The 16,506-nt window shown below is 29.0% G+C and overlaps 1 protein-coding gene across 4 annotated transcripts in view; it reads left to right on the top strand.

The window, feature by feature from the left end:
• The window catches only part of LOC145287904 (cohesin subunit SA-2-like), a 140,088-nt gene that overhangs the window by 48,524 nt on the left and 75,058 nt on the right, over positions 1-16,506 (top strand). For 2 of the 4 annotated variants that reach the window (XM_080135847.1, XM_080135845.1), the window contains exon 9: positions 15,015-15,138. In XM_080135847.1, coding sequence (XP_079991973.1) covers positions 15,015-15,138 — 124 coding nt within the window. Of the gene's footprint in view, positions 1-14,853; positions 14,978-15,014; positions 15,139-16,506 lie in introns of all 4 variants that reach the window. The other 2 variants (XM_080135848.1, XM_080135846.1) reach the window with 1 other exon arrangement.

Raw genomic sequence — 16,506 nt, 5'->3', positions numbered from 1 at the left:
CTTCTTTCTGTATCTCTCCATCAAATGATGTCCGCAGTCTTTTTTTTTTTCTTTTTAAAAAATCATATGATAGCAAATTAAATTATTTGACTCTTTCTCATGGCGGGAAGATGTGACACAAAGGTCGGAAATTGGGATTGAAAAGTCAGCACCCTAAACGGAAGAGCTCTCTGACCTGCAAAAGTGCCTTGGTAGCATTCCCTCTGATAAGGGTACTTCAGGTGATTAGTAATAAACTAACTAAACTTTACAAAGATAGAAGGCAAAACATGGAAGGGTGGACCCCCTAGAACTGCATAGTACCAAAAACATTGCAGTTAACAGGGAATGAGCCATCTCGGAAAATAACCTAAATTTTGTTGGCTTTGGTGCTGAGGGAAAAAAATCCCTGGCTGAAGTAAAGCATAAAACTTTATATAGGGAACAAAATCATTGATTGTCTCTGACTCTACACTGAAACAAAGTGTTCGTATGTACCCCATCCTACCCCCCTCAAAATCTCTTTTCCATCCTGTTCTACCTTTTTTTTTTCTGCCTACCCTATCTCCAAACCCCATCAGCTGCTCGAGCTGTCCTGGTTATGACACAAAATTACATCTGTTAGTAAGACTCTGATTTGGAATTTTTGGAAAATGTGGTGTGACTCCTCAATTAGCACTACTACCAGGTCCACTCTGATCCAGTGTAAAGTGGGTAGTAATAGTACCTTTAAGAATCCATCAATGTGCTAAATAGAAACTGTTTTGTAGAGACTATTTGCAAAATATATGCATACAAAACAAGTTAAACTATGAACCAATCATATATAAAACCCGTATAATATTGGTATAAAATAATGCTTTCGATGTTGCGAAACTCAATAATCAGCCAACATTACTGAATGTATATCTAAGAGCCAATACATTAGATGATTCATCACAACTAATTGCATAATTTATTGTCTAAATAAGGTAGACTCAGATAGCAAATAATAAATTATATGTTTATTTAGAGTAACAAACTTTTCTTGCTCTTAGTTATGATGCAATCGTTGTTGTGTGTGTGTGTGTGTGTGTGTGTGTGTGTGTGTGTGTGTGTGTGTGTGTGTATAACTGAACATAAGTCTGTTGAGACAGTTACCTCTGCTCAATAGCTCAAAAATACATCTCGCTTAAAACAATACAGATTTACATTAATTTGAATTAACAAAGGGAACAAACTCTTGCTTTCTTATGCACATGTCTAATACAACTAAATTTTCAGTTTTATTACCAAAAACAAAACAATTTTCTCACAAAAACATCTTCCACTGAGACACATGTTTGTTTGTTTGTTTCTATTTTGTATTACACACTTTTCATTGAACAATCTTTTCATTTTTATATCATTTACTTTCTCTTTTTTATTATTAAAACTTATATTAATGTTCTTTAAAAACAAAACATTGAGCATCTTGAAAATTGAGGATTGCGTTTTGATCATGTCCCAAAATGTCTGACAAACAAACTTTACTCTTTTTTTTTTTTTTTTTTTTTTGTAAAACAAAAATATTAAAATGAAAAAAAAAAAAAAATCATTTGCTGTTTATATATAAAAAAAAAAAAAAAAATGCTAGTGCATTTATAAAAGGAGTAACCCACCCACCCTCATCACTCAAATAACTCAGCAGAGAGAGAGAGGGCAAAGGGGATCTATTTAAATAATATCTTTTAAAAGACTTAGTGAGTGAGCGAGTTGTCTATATTACTATTTTTTTTTTTTATCATGTACATTGAGCAATCATTTTTTATTGCTAATAATTGTATGATTTATTTGGCAATTTTTGAGATATGGATTTATAATTTAAATTGTTTGGAATACTCTTCTCATTGTTATTATATTTACCACGTTTTGGCCGATGTAATCTCCCCTCTTATTCAGGTACATTCTTTTGAACTAAACAACCTAAAAGTTGAATTACAATTTGAAATTGAACCTTGAGATAATTCCGTTTTAAAATAATATTGAGATTTTTTAATTAATAAAATACAAATAAGAAGTGAGACATTATAAACAAATTTAAACTTTTGCAGAATAATTTCTTTAAAATTGAATATTTAAATAAGGTATTTAGTACTCACCCACTACAAGAACTTTGCCACCAGTATGGAAAGTGGGATTAAGAAGTCAGCGCCCCCGAGGAGGGGGCACTCTGGCTTACAAAAAGTGTTTGGGAAACCTCATTGGCATTCCTCTGATAAGGGCACCTTAGGCAATTAGCTTGAAACTAACCCTTTCTCTAAGAGAGAAGGCAAAGCCTGGAAGGATGGACCTCCTAGAACTGCACAGAACCAGAATTACACCACAATCAATAGGAACCAGATCATTACAGGAATGCTCTAATCGCAGTTGATTTGGTGAGGCTGAGGATGAAAATCCCCCATTAAAATTAAAAACAAGAAATTCCAAATTTTAAACAAATATTTTACACTTTTTTTTTTTTTTTCTTACAAAAATATTTTTCAATATCCCCTTGTTTCTTAATATATATAGTTTCTAGATGCTGGATTTTATAAACATGTTTTTTTTTTATCACTGCACTAATCAATTTTATTTTTAGTGTTGCATCATTGATTGAATTTTAAAATTCTATAAATAAAAACATAACTCTTAATTAATATATTAAAAAAAAAATGTGTATCAAAAGATTGCATGGTTAATTTGCTGATACTTTCGCCCAAATAAAAGTGTTAAATTAATTAGAACAGAACGAAGATTCAAAGTTTTATTATTCATAAAATCTTTTGGCAAATCTGCCATCATGGTCACTGTTAATAAGTTCACTGTCAAAAATGAAGATTCCTATAGTATTTTAGCAGTTACCTCCTTAACTTAGAGAAGGATTGATTTACAAATTGACCAACTAGTCCTCCTCACATAAAAGAATAAATGCCTTCTATAGGAAGAAGTGACTAAATAATAAAATAACTGGAACTTTAAATATGAAGGGAGAATGAAACTGATACCTTCTGCTGTCTACTCGCTGGAATGTAACAGTTTCTGTTGCCTACAGATCAGTTCATAGTCCTTCCCCCACCACGAGGCGTTTAAATACTGTCCTGTGCTGTGGGTGAACAGACCAAACCTGCGACAATATACATTTACATAATCATACCAGTGTTTGCTCAGAAATGTACCGGCGATCTCCTTTCACGTTGTGTTTTACAGTCCTGAACGTGCTGCCTCAGAATTGTGTGGGTCCTGGATATGACCTTAAACTATATCCGATGGTGAGGTCCCAGTTTGCGGACTCTGGTGAGTGTGGAACCACCCTTTAATTGCCATTGCTCCCAGGTTCACTCTGACACTGTGGTAGTACCTGTTAGGGTCCCAACTATGGGTTAAATAGAAACTGATATGAAAAAAATAAATATATTTTAAACTTTTCTTCAAAATCTTTGGATTCGGCATTAAATAACCTAAAAAGGGTTGATATACCGCAAAACAAAATGACCAACCAATCAGAATTGTGTGAATGAACATGTATCACTGTCACATTTTTGGAATTTTGTATTGGCTAACTATTATGTTTTTAAGTCATATGCATTTCCTAATTAGCTTAGTAGCTTCTGTCTATTGCTAACGATTTTATGACCATGACTTAATAAAGAAAAAAATTATGCCAAATTAAAATTGTCATACTGCTTGGAATTTTTTTTTTTTAACTTTAATTTTTGTTTTACATATTCATCCCCCACCCTTTTCTCATAACTTGCTTTTTGTAATAGAATATTTACATTCTTAGAAAGGTGATTTAATGGAGGAATATATCATTTAAATGAATTTTTTATCCACTAGTTTAACATTCTTTGTTTAACAACGAAATAGACATGGTACTAAGTAATATATATATATTTTTTTAGTACTAATGGTACTAAGTAATATATATATTTTCTTAGAACTGCACGCCTGTGGAACTGTTCCGTCTGCCTGCTTCCCACTGGACTACAACTTGGATGTCTCCAAGTCCAATGTTAACAAATTCCTAATGAACCGCCCCCTTAAGTAAACACTTCATCAAATCTCCACACTAACGTAATGTACTTGCAATAACCCTTATCCCTGAGTGGCTTCCGGGCCTTGATAAGTGGTGATCACTGTAAAATATATATATATATATATATATACATATATATATATACACTTTTTTTTTTTTTTTAACAACTGTTACATATCTGTGTCCCCCCCCCCCCCATTGAATTACTTATGGTATTGTTTGCATTAATTAAATGAAACTGTTAAGATATTTTTGAAGTTGTTTGTACTAGGGTTCTAAAGTTACAAAGTATAAGGTACGATTTGTAGGATAAAAAAAATTTTGATGACTTCTAGAATTCTAAAATATTCAATCCCTTGTTTTAGAATTTTCCAATATCAAGACTGAATTTTGTGAAATAAAAAAAATTCGACTTGTAACATTCTTGTCATTCAAACTGTGATGCCAACTCAGCAACCTTGGTTTGAACATAAATTCCTATACAAATAATGTGTTGTCCAACAATTTCATAAAGATATATGGCAATTAAGCTACACAGAATCTTCTGCGTTTCATTCCCATGAGAACTTGTCAGGCTAAGATGCATAGAATTCATGTTACCAGATGTTTTTATTTAAACACATGGTGTTACAATATTTTTGACTCGTAATGGGGTATGGTCCCTCACAGACGGGAGATTCTATTTATAAATGCTGCTGCTCGAAACTGACGAATCAAATTAATTCACATTCTGCTATCAAACAATCAACACTTGATAAAAATTAAACCTTTTGTTTCTTTTTTTTTTAGCAACCTTGCATATGTTTTCTTTGTCTCAACACAAGAAGGATCTTTTGCTTGTTGGCTGCAAAATTATGAAGTGCGGAACCTGTCCACTTAGAACTCATCATCTTCTGAACTTGTATAGAATAGCTACCGATTGGAAACTCTTCTGAAACTAAACATGTCTTCCAACTCAAGAGATGAGCACCCAATAACATGAATTGCATGTATTTTAATCTGACTAGTCCCTACAGGGATGAAGCGTGGAAGATTTTGTGTAGCTTATTTGCCATGATTATTTTTGAAGTATATATTAAAAATCTGTACATAAAATATTGTATCTATATATAGCATTATAATGTGAATACATGAAATATATATGATGAGAATAATGGAAACAGTATTTCGACGAGGTAGAGGGATAAAAAAGAAACAAACCAAATTATATACAATTAAGTACAAATGAAATGTTGATGGACATATAACTTGTTTTTTTTTTTATCTATCTATTTATCTCTCTCTCTATCTATCTATCTCTCTCTCTCTCTATATATATATATATAGATTCTAGATGGTGGCTATATATGCATGTTTTATAAACATCTTTTTTTATTCGTGAATTACTTTTTGATAAGGTAAACTTCATTAGAAAAAAAATCCTCATATTTTTATGAAGAACAATTTTGTTTGTGCTAGTAGAAATTTACTATATTTTTTTTCTTTCTGTGTCCTTGAACAAAGGTATTTGAATATTTTGGTGCAGCATTTGAAAATAAACTATACACATTAAAAGCAAATGAAGAAATAAAAACAAAAATCAGCTGAGCAATCATCGTTTTAAGAAATTTGTTAGAAATTTAGGAGTGGGTTGAAGCTATAAAAATTTATTTAAAAAAAAAATGAAAAAGGTACCCTTTGTTTAGATTTGAAACCGATGGTACTGATGTTTTCTTAATCTTTTGTAACATACACATGCACATTTTCCATGATTCTGCTCTGATGATTGTGATCAGCTAATTTTTGGTTTTCTGTGAATAAAATGTTTTATGAATAAAATGCAGTTGATCTTAAAATTGATTTTAAGAAGGTAATTAAGTTTTTACTTGAATTTAAAACTGTTTCTCCCAAATCCAATTAACCTTTTTTGTTTTTTTGTCTCTCAAAACATAAATGTGCTCAATCGAAGATTTACTTGAGAAAATTGTTTCATTTCAACAAAAAATGAAATCTGAATTTAAATGTTTTCTTAAACATTGTACATTTCTTTTTGATATCTTTTTAAATTGTTCCTTTTTTTTTTTTCTTTTTGTTTATATAATTTAGACTGAAAGTATCAAAAGTATTACTGATGGAGTTTTTGTTCATCCTTCTTTTTGTATTGATATTTATTTTCTAATTGTTTTCAATGTTTGTAGAAGTTTTTAATTGTTATCAAGGGAAATAAAATGTATATACACACACATTATCTTTTTAGCCCTCCAAAAATTTAGTTTTTATTACAATTTCTATCCAAAAATTTCTATTTTTTTACTTAGATTTTTTTTCTTAACACATTGTATATATCAAGGAAATTCTTAATAGTGCACAAAAATATATAAAATGGATTATAAATATTTGACAAAAAAAAAATGAGATAGACTGTATTTAACAGGAAGTCTTGGTTTATATATATATATATATATATATATATATATATATATATATATATATATATATATATATATATATACAAACACAGATGCTGATAGCTTTTAAATTTAGTGAGTCCTGGAACTCTTATTTGATTTATGTAAGAAATGATTTTTAAAAATTTAACAGTATAAATGTGAACTAACCCCTCCTACTCCCTATAAGAGATCACATGATTTGTAGATATACATTTCTAAGAAGCTGCTCTGGATATTCCAATGAGGGGTGAGAATGAAGTTCTTTGTAGAGAATCCTTGTTCAGATGGCCAGCTGTATATACTACAAATACATGTATTTCCCTGATCCTTGTCATAAAATTAAATTGCTCAGTTGCCCAGAAAACAGATCAGTTGACTTGAAATGGTTAGAGAATAAAAAAAAACAAGAATCAAAATAAAAGAGCCACATCTCTGGCAGGTTCTCTATCCACATTGCAATATAGTGTTTATTCTTTGTTTAATGAAAATATTCACTTGTGTCCTTGAAACGTGTCAGGTTTTACTGCATTTTATGCATCTCTGATGCAAGATAGCTATCGGCATTTGTGTTTATGATACTGAAATAACTGTATATGACCTCGATCTTGAGAAGAAAGCTAACATTTTTTTAAAAATACAGTAATCCTGATAAGATTTGAACCTCTGCCACAAGACGATCATCCAAAATGTAGTCACGTTGACATTAAGTCATCTTTATTTAAACTGTTAACTCAGACTATTAACTAGCTAACACAGGTTCAAATCCTGTCAAAGCTTATGTCTTTTTCTCCGAAGTTAATTTGCGTTTCCTTTTCTTTTTTTTTTTTTCCAGACTGCAGGTAGTATGCACATTATTTAATATTAAACATTGGAATTTATCTCCAACTGTATATTACGTATTATGCTGTTTTTTTTTTCTGTTTCTTTTCTTTCTTTTTTTTGCTAATGCTTGCATGGGTAATATTACAGGGCTGAGAATAAACAAAGATGGTCACAAAATGAAAAATACTACTTATAATATCTAACGCTCTGTCCAAGATGAGGTAGCTATCTCATGCGTATGTAATCTTAAACCAATTGAATTAAGACTAATGATTAGAACAAACTGAAACTTATGATTGCCCTGTATACTAAATGATATTACCCATACAAATATTATCAACAGCAAAAAAGAAAAGGCAGCATAATGCTATGGAAAAATGGAGAAACCACAAAATATAAGACAAAAATCACATCCATTATTAGTAGACTAATGTTTTGTTTCTTTTTATTGACAGAAACTTTTTCAAAATGACTTTTGTCACTTGTCAATGAAAAACTTGTAATCCACTCAAAAGATTATAATTTTACAAATTCATAATTTAACTCCTTGAAAAAAAATTTTTTTTTTCTCCATGCCAAACTATGGAATAATCATCTTGAACCCATGATAACATTTTAGAAACTTCTTCACTTTATTTTTCAGCTCACCTCCCTCAGCCGACCGTGGTGAGCTGGAGTATTTTCTTTATCTAGACTCAAGGAAAGTGAAATACAAAAAACAAAAAAAATCAAAATGGCTCCTCCTTTCATGGCTGAATCACGGTTGTTTACATCTATTTTATTTTTCTTGGTGAGACTTCTCTTGAAAAACTACAGGAAAACCTTGTTCTAACGAAAAGTTATTTATATGTATGCGTGTGCACACAAAAAAAAATTTAACTTTATTTTATTTATTTAGTTAGTATCTTGGAATTGTAGATAAAAAAAAATCATTTGCCTCAAATCTTTGGTAGGATGTCAGACTTTATATATTAAAGAAGAAAAAAAAATTAACATTTTTTATTAACTGTTTTATAAAATTGCACAAGTTTGTCTCTTAACATAAATTACTCGCATTTCTTTTACATTTATATGCCAACAATAGTTTATAAATTATTGATCGCTTGGAAAAAAAAAAAATAATACGTCATTTCTTTTAACAAATAAAAAATGATATATTTGCAATTGTCATTAAAAAACCTTTTAAAACATAAATACGGAATATAACTTTGCTTTGTTTTGCGGCCAGATATTAAATCATATTATAAGAAATAATTATTATTGAGATAAACTGTTAATTTTCAAGTTAGTCTGTCTTGTTTTCCCCACCTTACTGTTTTCTCAGTAGTTTAATTTAATATAATAGTAATTTATGTATCTCTCACTAAAACTTTAAATGTGAGCGTCTCTCCAATAGATTTTAGCTTTGTTTCCCAAAGCTACTAAATTTCCGTGAATTTACTCATGGTTGGAAAAATGAAAGGGGTTGGGGAGAAGTTAGTTTAAGTTTAAAAAGTATAACTGCGTATTATATTTATCTAATTATATAAATTGTTGTAGCTACCCACACACAGCCCCATGAGTTGAACAATATTTTGATGATAATAATAATGATAATGTGTGTGTGTGTGTGTGTGTGCTCCTTCTATGGCTTGTGTTGTTGTCAACGATGCATAATGTTTCTGCTGCTTGAGTTTGTGTTGCCTATGTCTGAGCTTGTTAATATCAACTCACCTTCTGCACGAGTGTGTCCATGTACTGTTAGCGCTTTTTACATTATGTTGGATAGGTAGCTATTGATTAGTATATTACTACTTCTGCTACTACTACTATTGCTGCTGCTGTTGCTATAATAAATCTAGTCATTTATTTATTTTTTCTATCTATCCTTTGTTTATTTTTCTTTATTTTTAAAAATGATATAAAGAATATTTTTGTATTTTGTAATAATAAATTTATAAAGATAATACAAAAAAATACCCTTGTATGTGGGATTTTCATGTTAAATATATTTAAAAATATCTTTTTTTTTTTTATTATTGGTTTTTAAACGCTTTTAAATTTGCATGCTTTTAACAATTTAGAAAAAATATTTTAAAAATACATTTTTTATATATATAAATGCATATAGAACAAAGGATATTTCAATATTTTATATTTTTTATTATTTATAATATATATATGAAATGTATTTTTTTTTTTTTTTCAATTTAATTTTTTTAAGGGATTTCTGTCTTTTGTTCAATTTTTAAATATTTTAATATCAGTCACTTCTCAACAAAAAAAAAAGTATTAATATTGTGACTTGTTAAGTAATGATCATGAAAAAGCTGTTGCTTAAATATGCAATCAAACCCCTTTTTATGATGTTTTATATTTTTTTTAATTAATTATTCTTGTCTGTTTCCAGGCGTAGGTTGTGTTGGAATTTTGCTTTTTTCGTTTATTTGTTGCACATTATTTGGGTTATTGTTGTAATCAGTTAAAAATAATCTAAAGTTTAAATGTGTCTTGTTAAAAAGGGTTATTTTATCTTTGTTCTTTCTGCTGCTGGTCGTGTGCTATCGTCTATTCTTTCTGAGCTCTTTGGATATTTATGTTATGTAATTTTTAGTTCAAAATTGGGTTTTGTGCATAGGCTAAGTTTTAAATCTCTGCCATCTTTATTTACTGACCCTAGTTTTTACTTTGTCACGTTTCATTTATGGTATTCTTTGATGATTTCAGATACCTTTTGTCATAGTAATATTCAGACAATTTATTTGAACGTTTTATTTATATTAGGTTAGACTGCTTAAATAAATATTCAATGTCTTTTATATATCCTGCTCTGGCTCATTGATTGAAGTAAAAAAAAAACTTAATAATTTAAAACTCATTAGTAAAATGATAAATAAACAAGTAAACAAATAATTTATATAAAACACATTAGAATGAAATTCTTTACTGAATCTGTAATTTTAACGTGTAGAAACTATTTATAATATTTGTTACCATTTAAAAATAATCTTACAAATCATTTCCGCATATAACAAAGTAGGCACGTTCTGTTATTTATTTATTCATTTATTGAGTGTTAACTATATTTTACTTTTTAATCTTAAAACTTGAAGAAAATAAATTGCACACAAAATGTAAAATGAGAGCGCTCTACCATAGTTTCTTAAATAAACGTTTACTTTGAAATTCAAGAAGTTTACAAACTATGAAAGAAGGCTGCTGAGTACAGTGGACATATTTGAACATAACAATAACCAAGAGACAAGCAAATATAGAAAACATAATATACTCTGGTTTAAAATTTTTATATCAGAAAGTATCATTTCTAGCAAAATACAAGTTTTACAAGCTAATGTTTGGTTAACGATAAAATATTTTAAACTTCGTTTACCTTTAATAATACACCATAAAAACAAGTTAGACATTTCGTATAATCTGGTAGCGATTCCTTAATTTTAACCCTTTGTGACATGTAGAGTCATCCTCTTGATATTACTCCAGGATCTAATATGATCCAAAGTGGCTTGCCACGTCTTGTTTATGGATTAAATAGAACCTATAGTTTTTAAAGTTTATTAACAAAATATGCAACTATTAAAATATTAATCTATGAACCAATTTTATGCCAAAAGCAAAACAACTAAACTAAGCACAATTGATACATATTTTATATGTTGTAAAAAAATATCGGTTAACACTGTGCATAACTGGCTTGAAGCAAGGTTACAAAAAAAAAAAAAAAAGAAATACTTTTTTCATGACTCTCTTCTCAGGTCTCTTAAGTAGAAGTAACGAAGAAGATAATAACTCTTTACTACTGATAAATGAATCTTCCTCCATCCAGCAATCTATTCTCCCTCTATTAGTATAAATATCCAGCAAACTATTCTTCTGCTTAGACGTTGGAAGAACTTCCTCAGCCCTAGCAGCTACACTTCGGTAAATTAGCCCATTATTTACTGCACATATTAAGAACAAGAAAAATAACAACTATTATCAAAATAACTAGATTTAGCATTAAATAGCCCAAAAGGGTTGGACAATATTAAAAGAAAACCAATTTAACACGATAAAAAATGGTTAAATTTTTTATAATTGAAAGAAAATTCGAACATTATTAATTTTAAAAGGATTATAGAAACTATACATAATCTAATCTCATTTGTAATATTAAAGTTTTAATAGTCTTAGTTAATGTAATAATACAGATGCCAAAGTTTCACTTGCAAAATGTGATATAAGAATTGTCTTAAAATGTCAAATTATCACTAAATAATTCTATGTGAAACAGAATAGGTAAAAATAATGCTTTTCCATATTTAAGCAATTAAAAGAAAAGTAACCTTGCTTTTTTGCCAGATAAATAATTTCAATAAAAAAAAAAACAATTAGGAAATTAAAATTTGAAATCTAGTTTAAATAAAAAGCTAAACATAACAAATTTTCTTTTAGCTTTATAGATTCCAACAATCCATTATATAATTATATATAAATATTAAGGATATAAAAATCAACTACTTTTATTTCATTAAAAAAGAATGATGTGATAACAATATCTAGAAAAGGGTGTTGGGGGGGGGGGTTTCAACATGTACAATTATCATGAAAATAAGTTGGTGGTGATAATGGCAATTGCCATCGCCCTTACAGAAAGTTGTAGCTACTGCTTTTAAAATTTAAAGATGGTGATTTAAAGAATTTCAGTTTCTCGTCAGTTGAGCTTTTTTTTTTTTTTTTTTTTTTTTAGGAAATCTTTAATTGTTTTCTTGGAATTAAAAAAAAATATTTTTAGTGCTGATATGTTTTTATACATACTTATTAAATGTTTCCATAAAGTAGAAATTTACCAATTCCAAATGTTAATTATAAAAAATGGAGTATATTTTGGATTTTATTTATTATTGAACAATTCCTTCCCTTTTGTTCTAATTCTATACTTTATTTTTTCTATTCACGGTCATTGAAGGAGAAATCCTTCTAGATTGAGACAGTGTTAATTTTGTCCCAATCCTTTTTGTGCTATCAGATTTTACCCACATTTAAAAAAAAAAAAAAAAAAAAAAAAAAAAAAAAACTCTAATGGAGAGGGAAGTAAATAGGTACACAATGTTGTTTGATTGATTAAGATTGGAGAAGGGCAGAGATAGAATCAGCTAGAGTTTCTTTCTTTATATTTCTAAGTTCATATATATATAATATATATATATATATATATATATATATATATATATATATATATATATATGGTATTGTTTGCTTTTTATAATTTTGTTTTCTTTTCATTAAATTGTTAAGATGGTATCTCACTGGAATGTTTAGCTTATACAAAGTGCTTTATTTTAAAGACTTGTTTTTGTCCTATTATTAGTGATGTCTCAGATATGTCCTCCAAACTGCCTCTTGTGCTAGATTCATTTATATTGTTAAGTGTTCAGTATTTAAAATACTTAACTTTTTTGGGTCTTTTTAATTTAATGAACTTAAGTTCTATTGAGTTTTTCTGACGATTGCAAAATTCACACTCATAAAAATTGTTTTGGAAGTATTAAAAAACAAATAAATTGTAAAAAAATTCCAATAAATCCAGCATCAGAACAAGGCATATACATCAGAAATATTATTGAATGATGTAATAAAATTAAAACTGAATTAAAAAAAAAATCATGATTTTAAACTATTTAATCAAACAAAAATTTCTTTTTGTTTTGCCTTTTTTCTTTTTTTTTTCTTTTCTTTTTGAAAGGGTTAAAAAAGATATTGTCATTTTTAGAAAATTTTGAAATCGTTTTTCTCTACTTTTTTCTTTGTTATTATATATAATGTTATATTATGTATGCTGCCTTTTTGTTGTTGTTTGTTCACGCTAATGTTTGCACGAGTAATATCACTAAAGAAATGATTTATTTAGTCTGCGGGGCTGGCGATAAATAAAAAATACTACAAAGTGAAAATTGAAACTGGTACAGAATTCAAACCTGTGCCTTAGAAGAGAGACCATCTAATGTGAATGTCATCTTAGACTGCTTTGCTCTCAAGAAGCTGAAATTGTACAAATAAACTTGTCCTTTAAAGTATGCAGTAAATTTTTTTGTTTGCTTGAATTCTGTATGAGTTTCATTTTTTGCTTTTAATATTCTTTATTATTAGCCCTGAATACTAAATAAATAATTCAGTTAGTGATATTACCCATGCGGATATTAGTATCAACAAAAAAGCAGTATGATATATATCATAGCATTAAGAATAAAATCATATATATATATATATATATATATATATATATATATTATTCAATCATATTTAATTGAATAAGAAACTTTGGTTTTTGAGTTTTTAGAATTTGTCTGTTATTGGTCGTTGAGTAGTCCTGCTTATCAGTCAGTATTCATGCATGGTTTCCTCTCTTCATGCATGCGCTAAAATAATCTGTTTTGATTCTTCTAAGACAATTCTTTGAATTTATATGGACAAGTTCCGCTTGCACTATTATAAACACGTGTGGAAATTTTGTCTTTAGACGCTACACTCTATCCAAAAGCTTAATTATAATTTCCTTGTGTAACATGTTTATCGATATGTTTTTTTTATAAAAAAGAAAGAAAATGAAGCCTCCTTTTATCTAAAAACATAGAATAGAGATGCATGCAGTAAAATTGCTATTGACAGGAACTGGAATTTATGTGCCCAATTCAAGTCCTGTCATATATTACATTCAGTTAATATGCTGATGTCTTTGGGAAATATTTGAAATCTTTCTTTATCGCTACTATGAGTAAAAAAAAAAATAATAGTAATAAAAATTTATCTATAATCTATTTATAATAACTATCTACAGTAAATCTTTTCTGATAATTGTACTTTTTAACCCTTTACCACCAGAATTTTTTCTGCAATAAATAAACTTTTTAATCATGAAACCCACATGTGACGGAAGTTAGCGTGCAACTGACGCACAAACGTAAACAAACTCCTCATTCACTCTACCTATCCATAGACCTGTACTTTGAATAACAGTTGGGCTGACAAGCCATAAGAGTAAAAAATATTTCCTGTACAGATGTTTTTTTTTTTTTTTTTTTTTTTTTGAAAAGAGACTTGAAAGTACAATTTGATGGTAATGGGTTAATTCAAACAAATTTAAAAAGGTAAAATGTTTGTCCTAAAATAACTCACAAAAGATCAAAACCATTCCATTACTACGAAAAATAGATAAGTGCTAATTTTTTTTTTCTTCATTGCATAGAGTGTAGAGTCCCAATAACAAATTCTCCACAAAGCTTATATTTTCCACATTCAAAGCAACAACTTTTCTATATTTACCACTTTTCCATTTGAAACATATTCAGTTGTGATTATTATCATTATTATTATCATCGTTATATTTTTGTTAATAATAATAATTAAAAAAAAAAATACTGATATAGCTTCAAATTTATAGACATGGGAATAAAAGAGCCTATTTAAATGCAATTTTTTAAAACGAAATACACAAAGTGCAAAATAGATTTTGTTTAAATCGCTTTAAATCCACAAGGATCTAGCTATCAAACGAACCTTGGACATCTTAAAAGGGAAGCCTTGTAACGTGGTTTTCCTGTACTCTTTCAGAGATACCCACCCAGAAATAAGGTCAATATGTACGACAGAAATTGGGGTATGGATGCGGAAGTACCCGAATATGTTTTTAGATGATAGCTACTTAAAGTACGTCGGTTGGACCTTGCATGACAAGGTAAGTTATGTGATGAGTATCTGTGCCCTCTTTTCAGGGATACTCAACCAGAGATACGGGCAATTTGTTCTTCTGAAATCGGGGTCTGGATGCGAAAATACCCTTACATGTTTCTTGACGATAGCTACTTAAAGTACGTTGGCTGGACATTGCATGATAAGGTAAGTGTTGGATAACTTGTGTTCAAGTTATCTCCCCTTTTGAGGTCAGTACATTGTTTGCACCATGTATATCATAAGCACCCCAGAATAAAATGCCAACAAAACGGTCATTATTGCTTTTACACTTTTTTATATTTCTAAACAATGGCACATCTTAAGTTTGTGAATTTTTCAAATGAGGATAGGTTATTTGTATTATTTGGATTCTTTGAACTACTGTTTACATCTTGTGTGTTATTTTGATAGTGTTTCAGTCGATGTAACCTCAAAGTTTGACAAACATTCCAGTGTCCAACAAAATACACCTGAAGAAGGTCAGGTTACATGGGCTGTAACGTTGTGAAAATGACACTCCCAGAGTAGTCCAAAGAATCCAAATGACACATGTTAGTGGAAATTTTGCACTTAAGATATTTAATTGAAGTCAATTTATTGTTTGTTTATAATTAAAAAAATATGTATTTTTATGTTGGTTTCTTTAATTTTATGTAAATCTATATCATAGCTGCATACATGGCCTTGTTTATGAGATCTGCTGTAAAAGCAAAAGTGCCTTATCCTGGCAAATTTATTGTTATACATGGTCTCTGTTTTATAATAGAACAAAAACAGTTCCTTGTTTTGATTACCTGACCTTTCCTGCTCTCTGCATAAATGAAGCCTTTCAAACATATATATCCATTTAGGTATTGCTACACATGGAGAGTAATCACATGATATTAAAAAAATGAAATAAATTGTTCTTCAGATTAAAATTTCTGTGGACTTTTTCCAATATCCATTAAAAGGACTGGACTTGTGTAAAAATCAACATCGCCTAATGATATCTCTAGTTTAACTAGTTGATTGAAACCTACTCATGAATGTGTAGCGATACCTACCTTGGTATTGAGCACTCTTGAATAAAACTCATTAAATTCATTGGCTGCTTTATCTTTGAATTATATTAACCCAGAAATAATATATATATATATATATATTCCAGATTAATGTTTTCCAGAAGTGAAGCAATCAATGAATTTTTAACAAGGTTTAATACAAGCGTGCTCAATACCGAAGATATACTTTTTGTTTTACATAAGCATTTATGTGTTACTACACATTCATGAGCATGTTTCGGTCAGCCAGTTACAACTAACTAAAGACATCCTCAGACGATGCTGCTTATACAAATCTATATATATATATATATATATATATATATATATATACACACACACACACACAGAATGGGTAAAATTAATTCCCCCTGGACAGGTTATGTCTCCTTATGAAGACGAATATCCAGATGTAATAATATTAAAACCAGTGTCTAGAATCATTATATTCATTTTGATCAAAATCCATTTCATGATTTTGATTCTAAAT

Source organism: Euprymna scolopes, chromosome 11 (assembly GCF_053919585.1).
Source record: "Euprymna scolopes isolate OS-2025 chromosome 11, ASM5391958v1, whole genome shotgun sequence".
NCBI classification, from domain to species: Eukaryota; Metazoa; Mollusca; class Cephalopoda; order Sepiida; family Sepiolidae; genus Euprymna; species Euprymna scolopes.
Note: the sequence above shows the minus strand (reverse complement) of the source record. Positions and strands in the feature narration are given on the sequence as shown.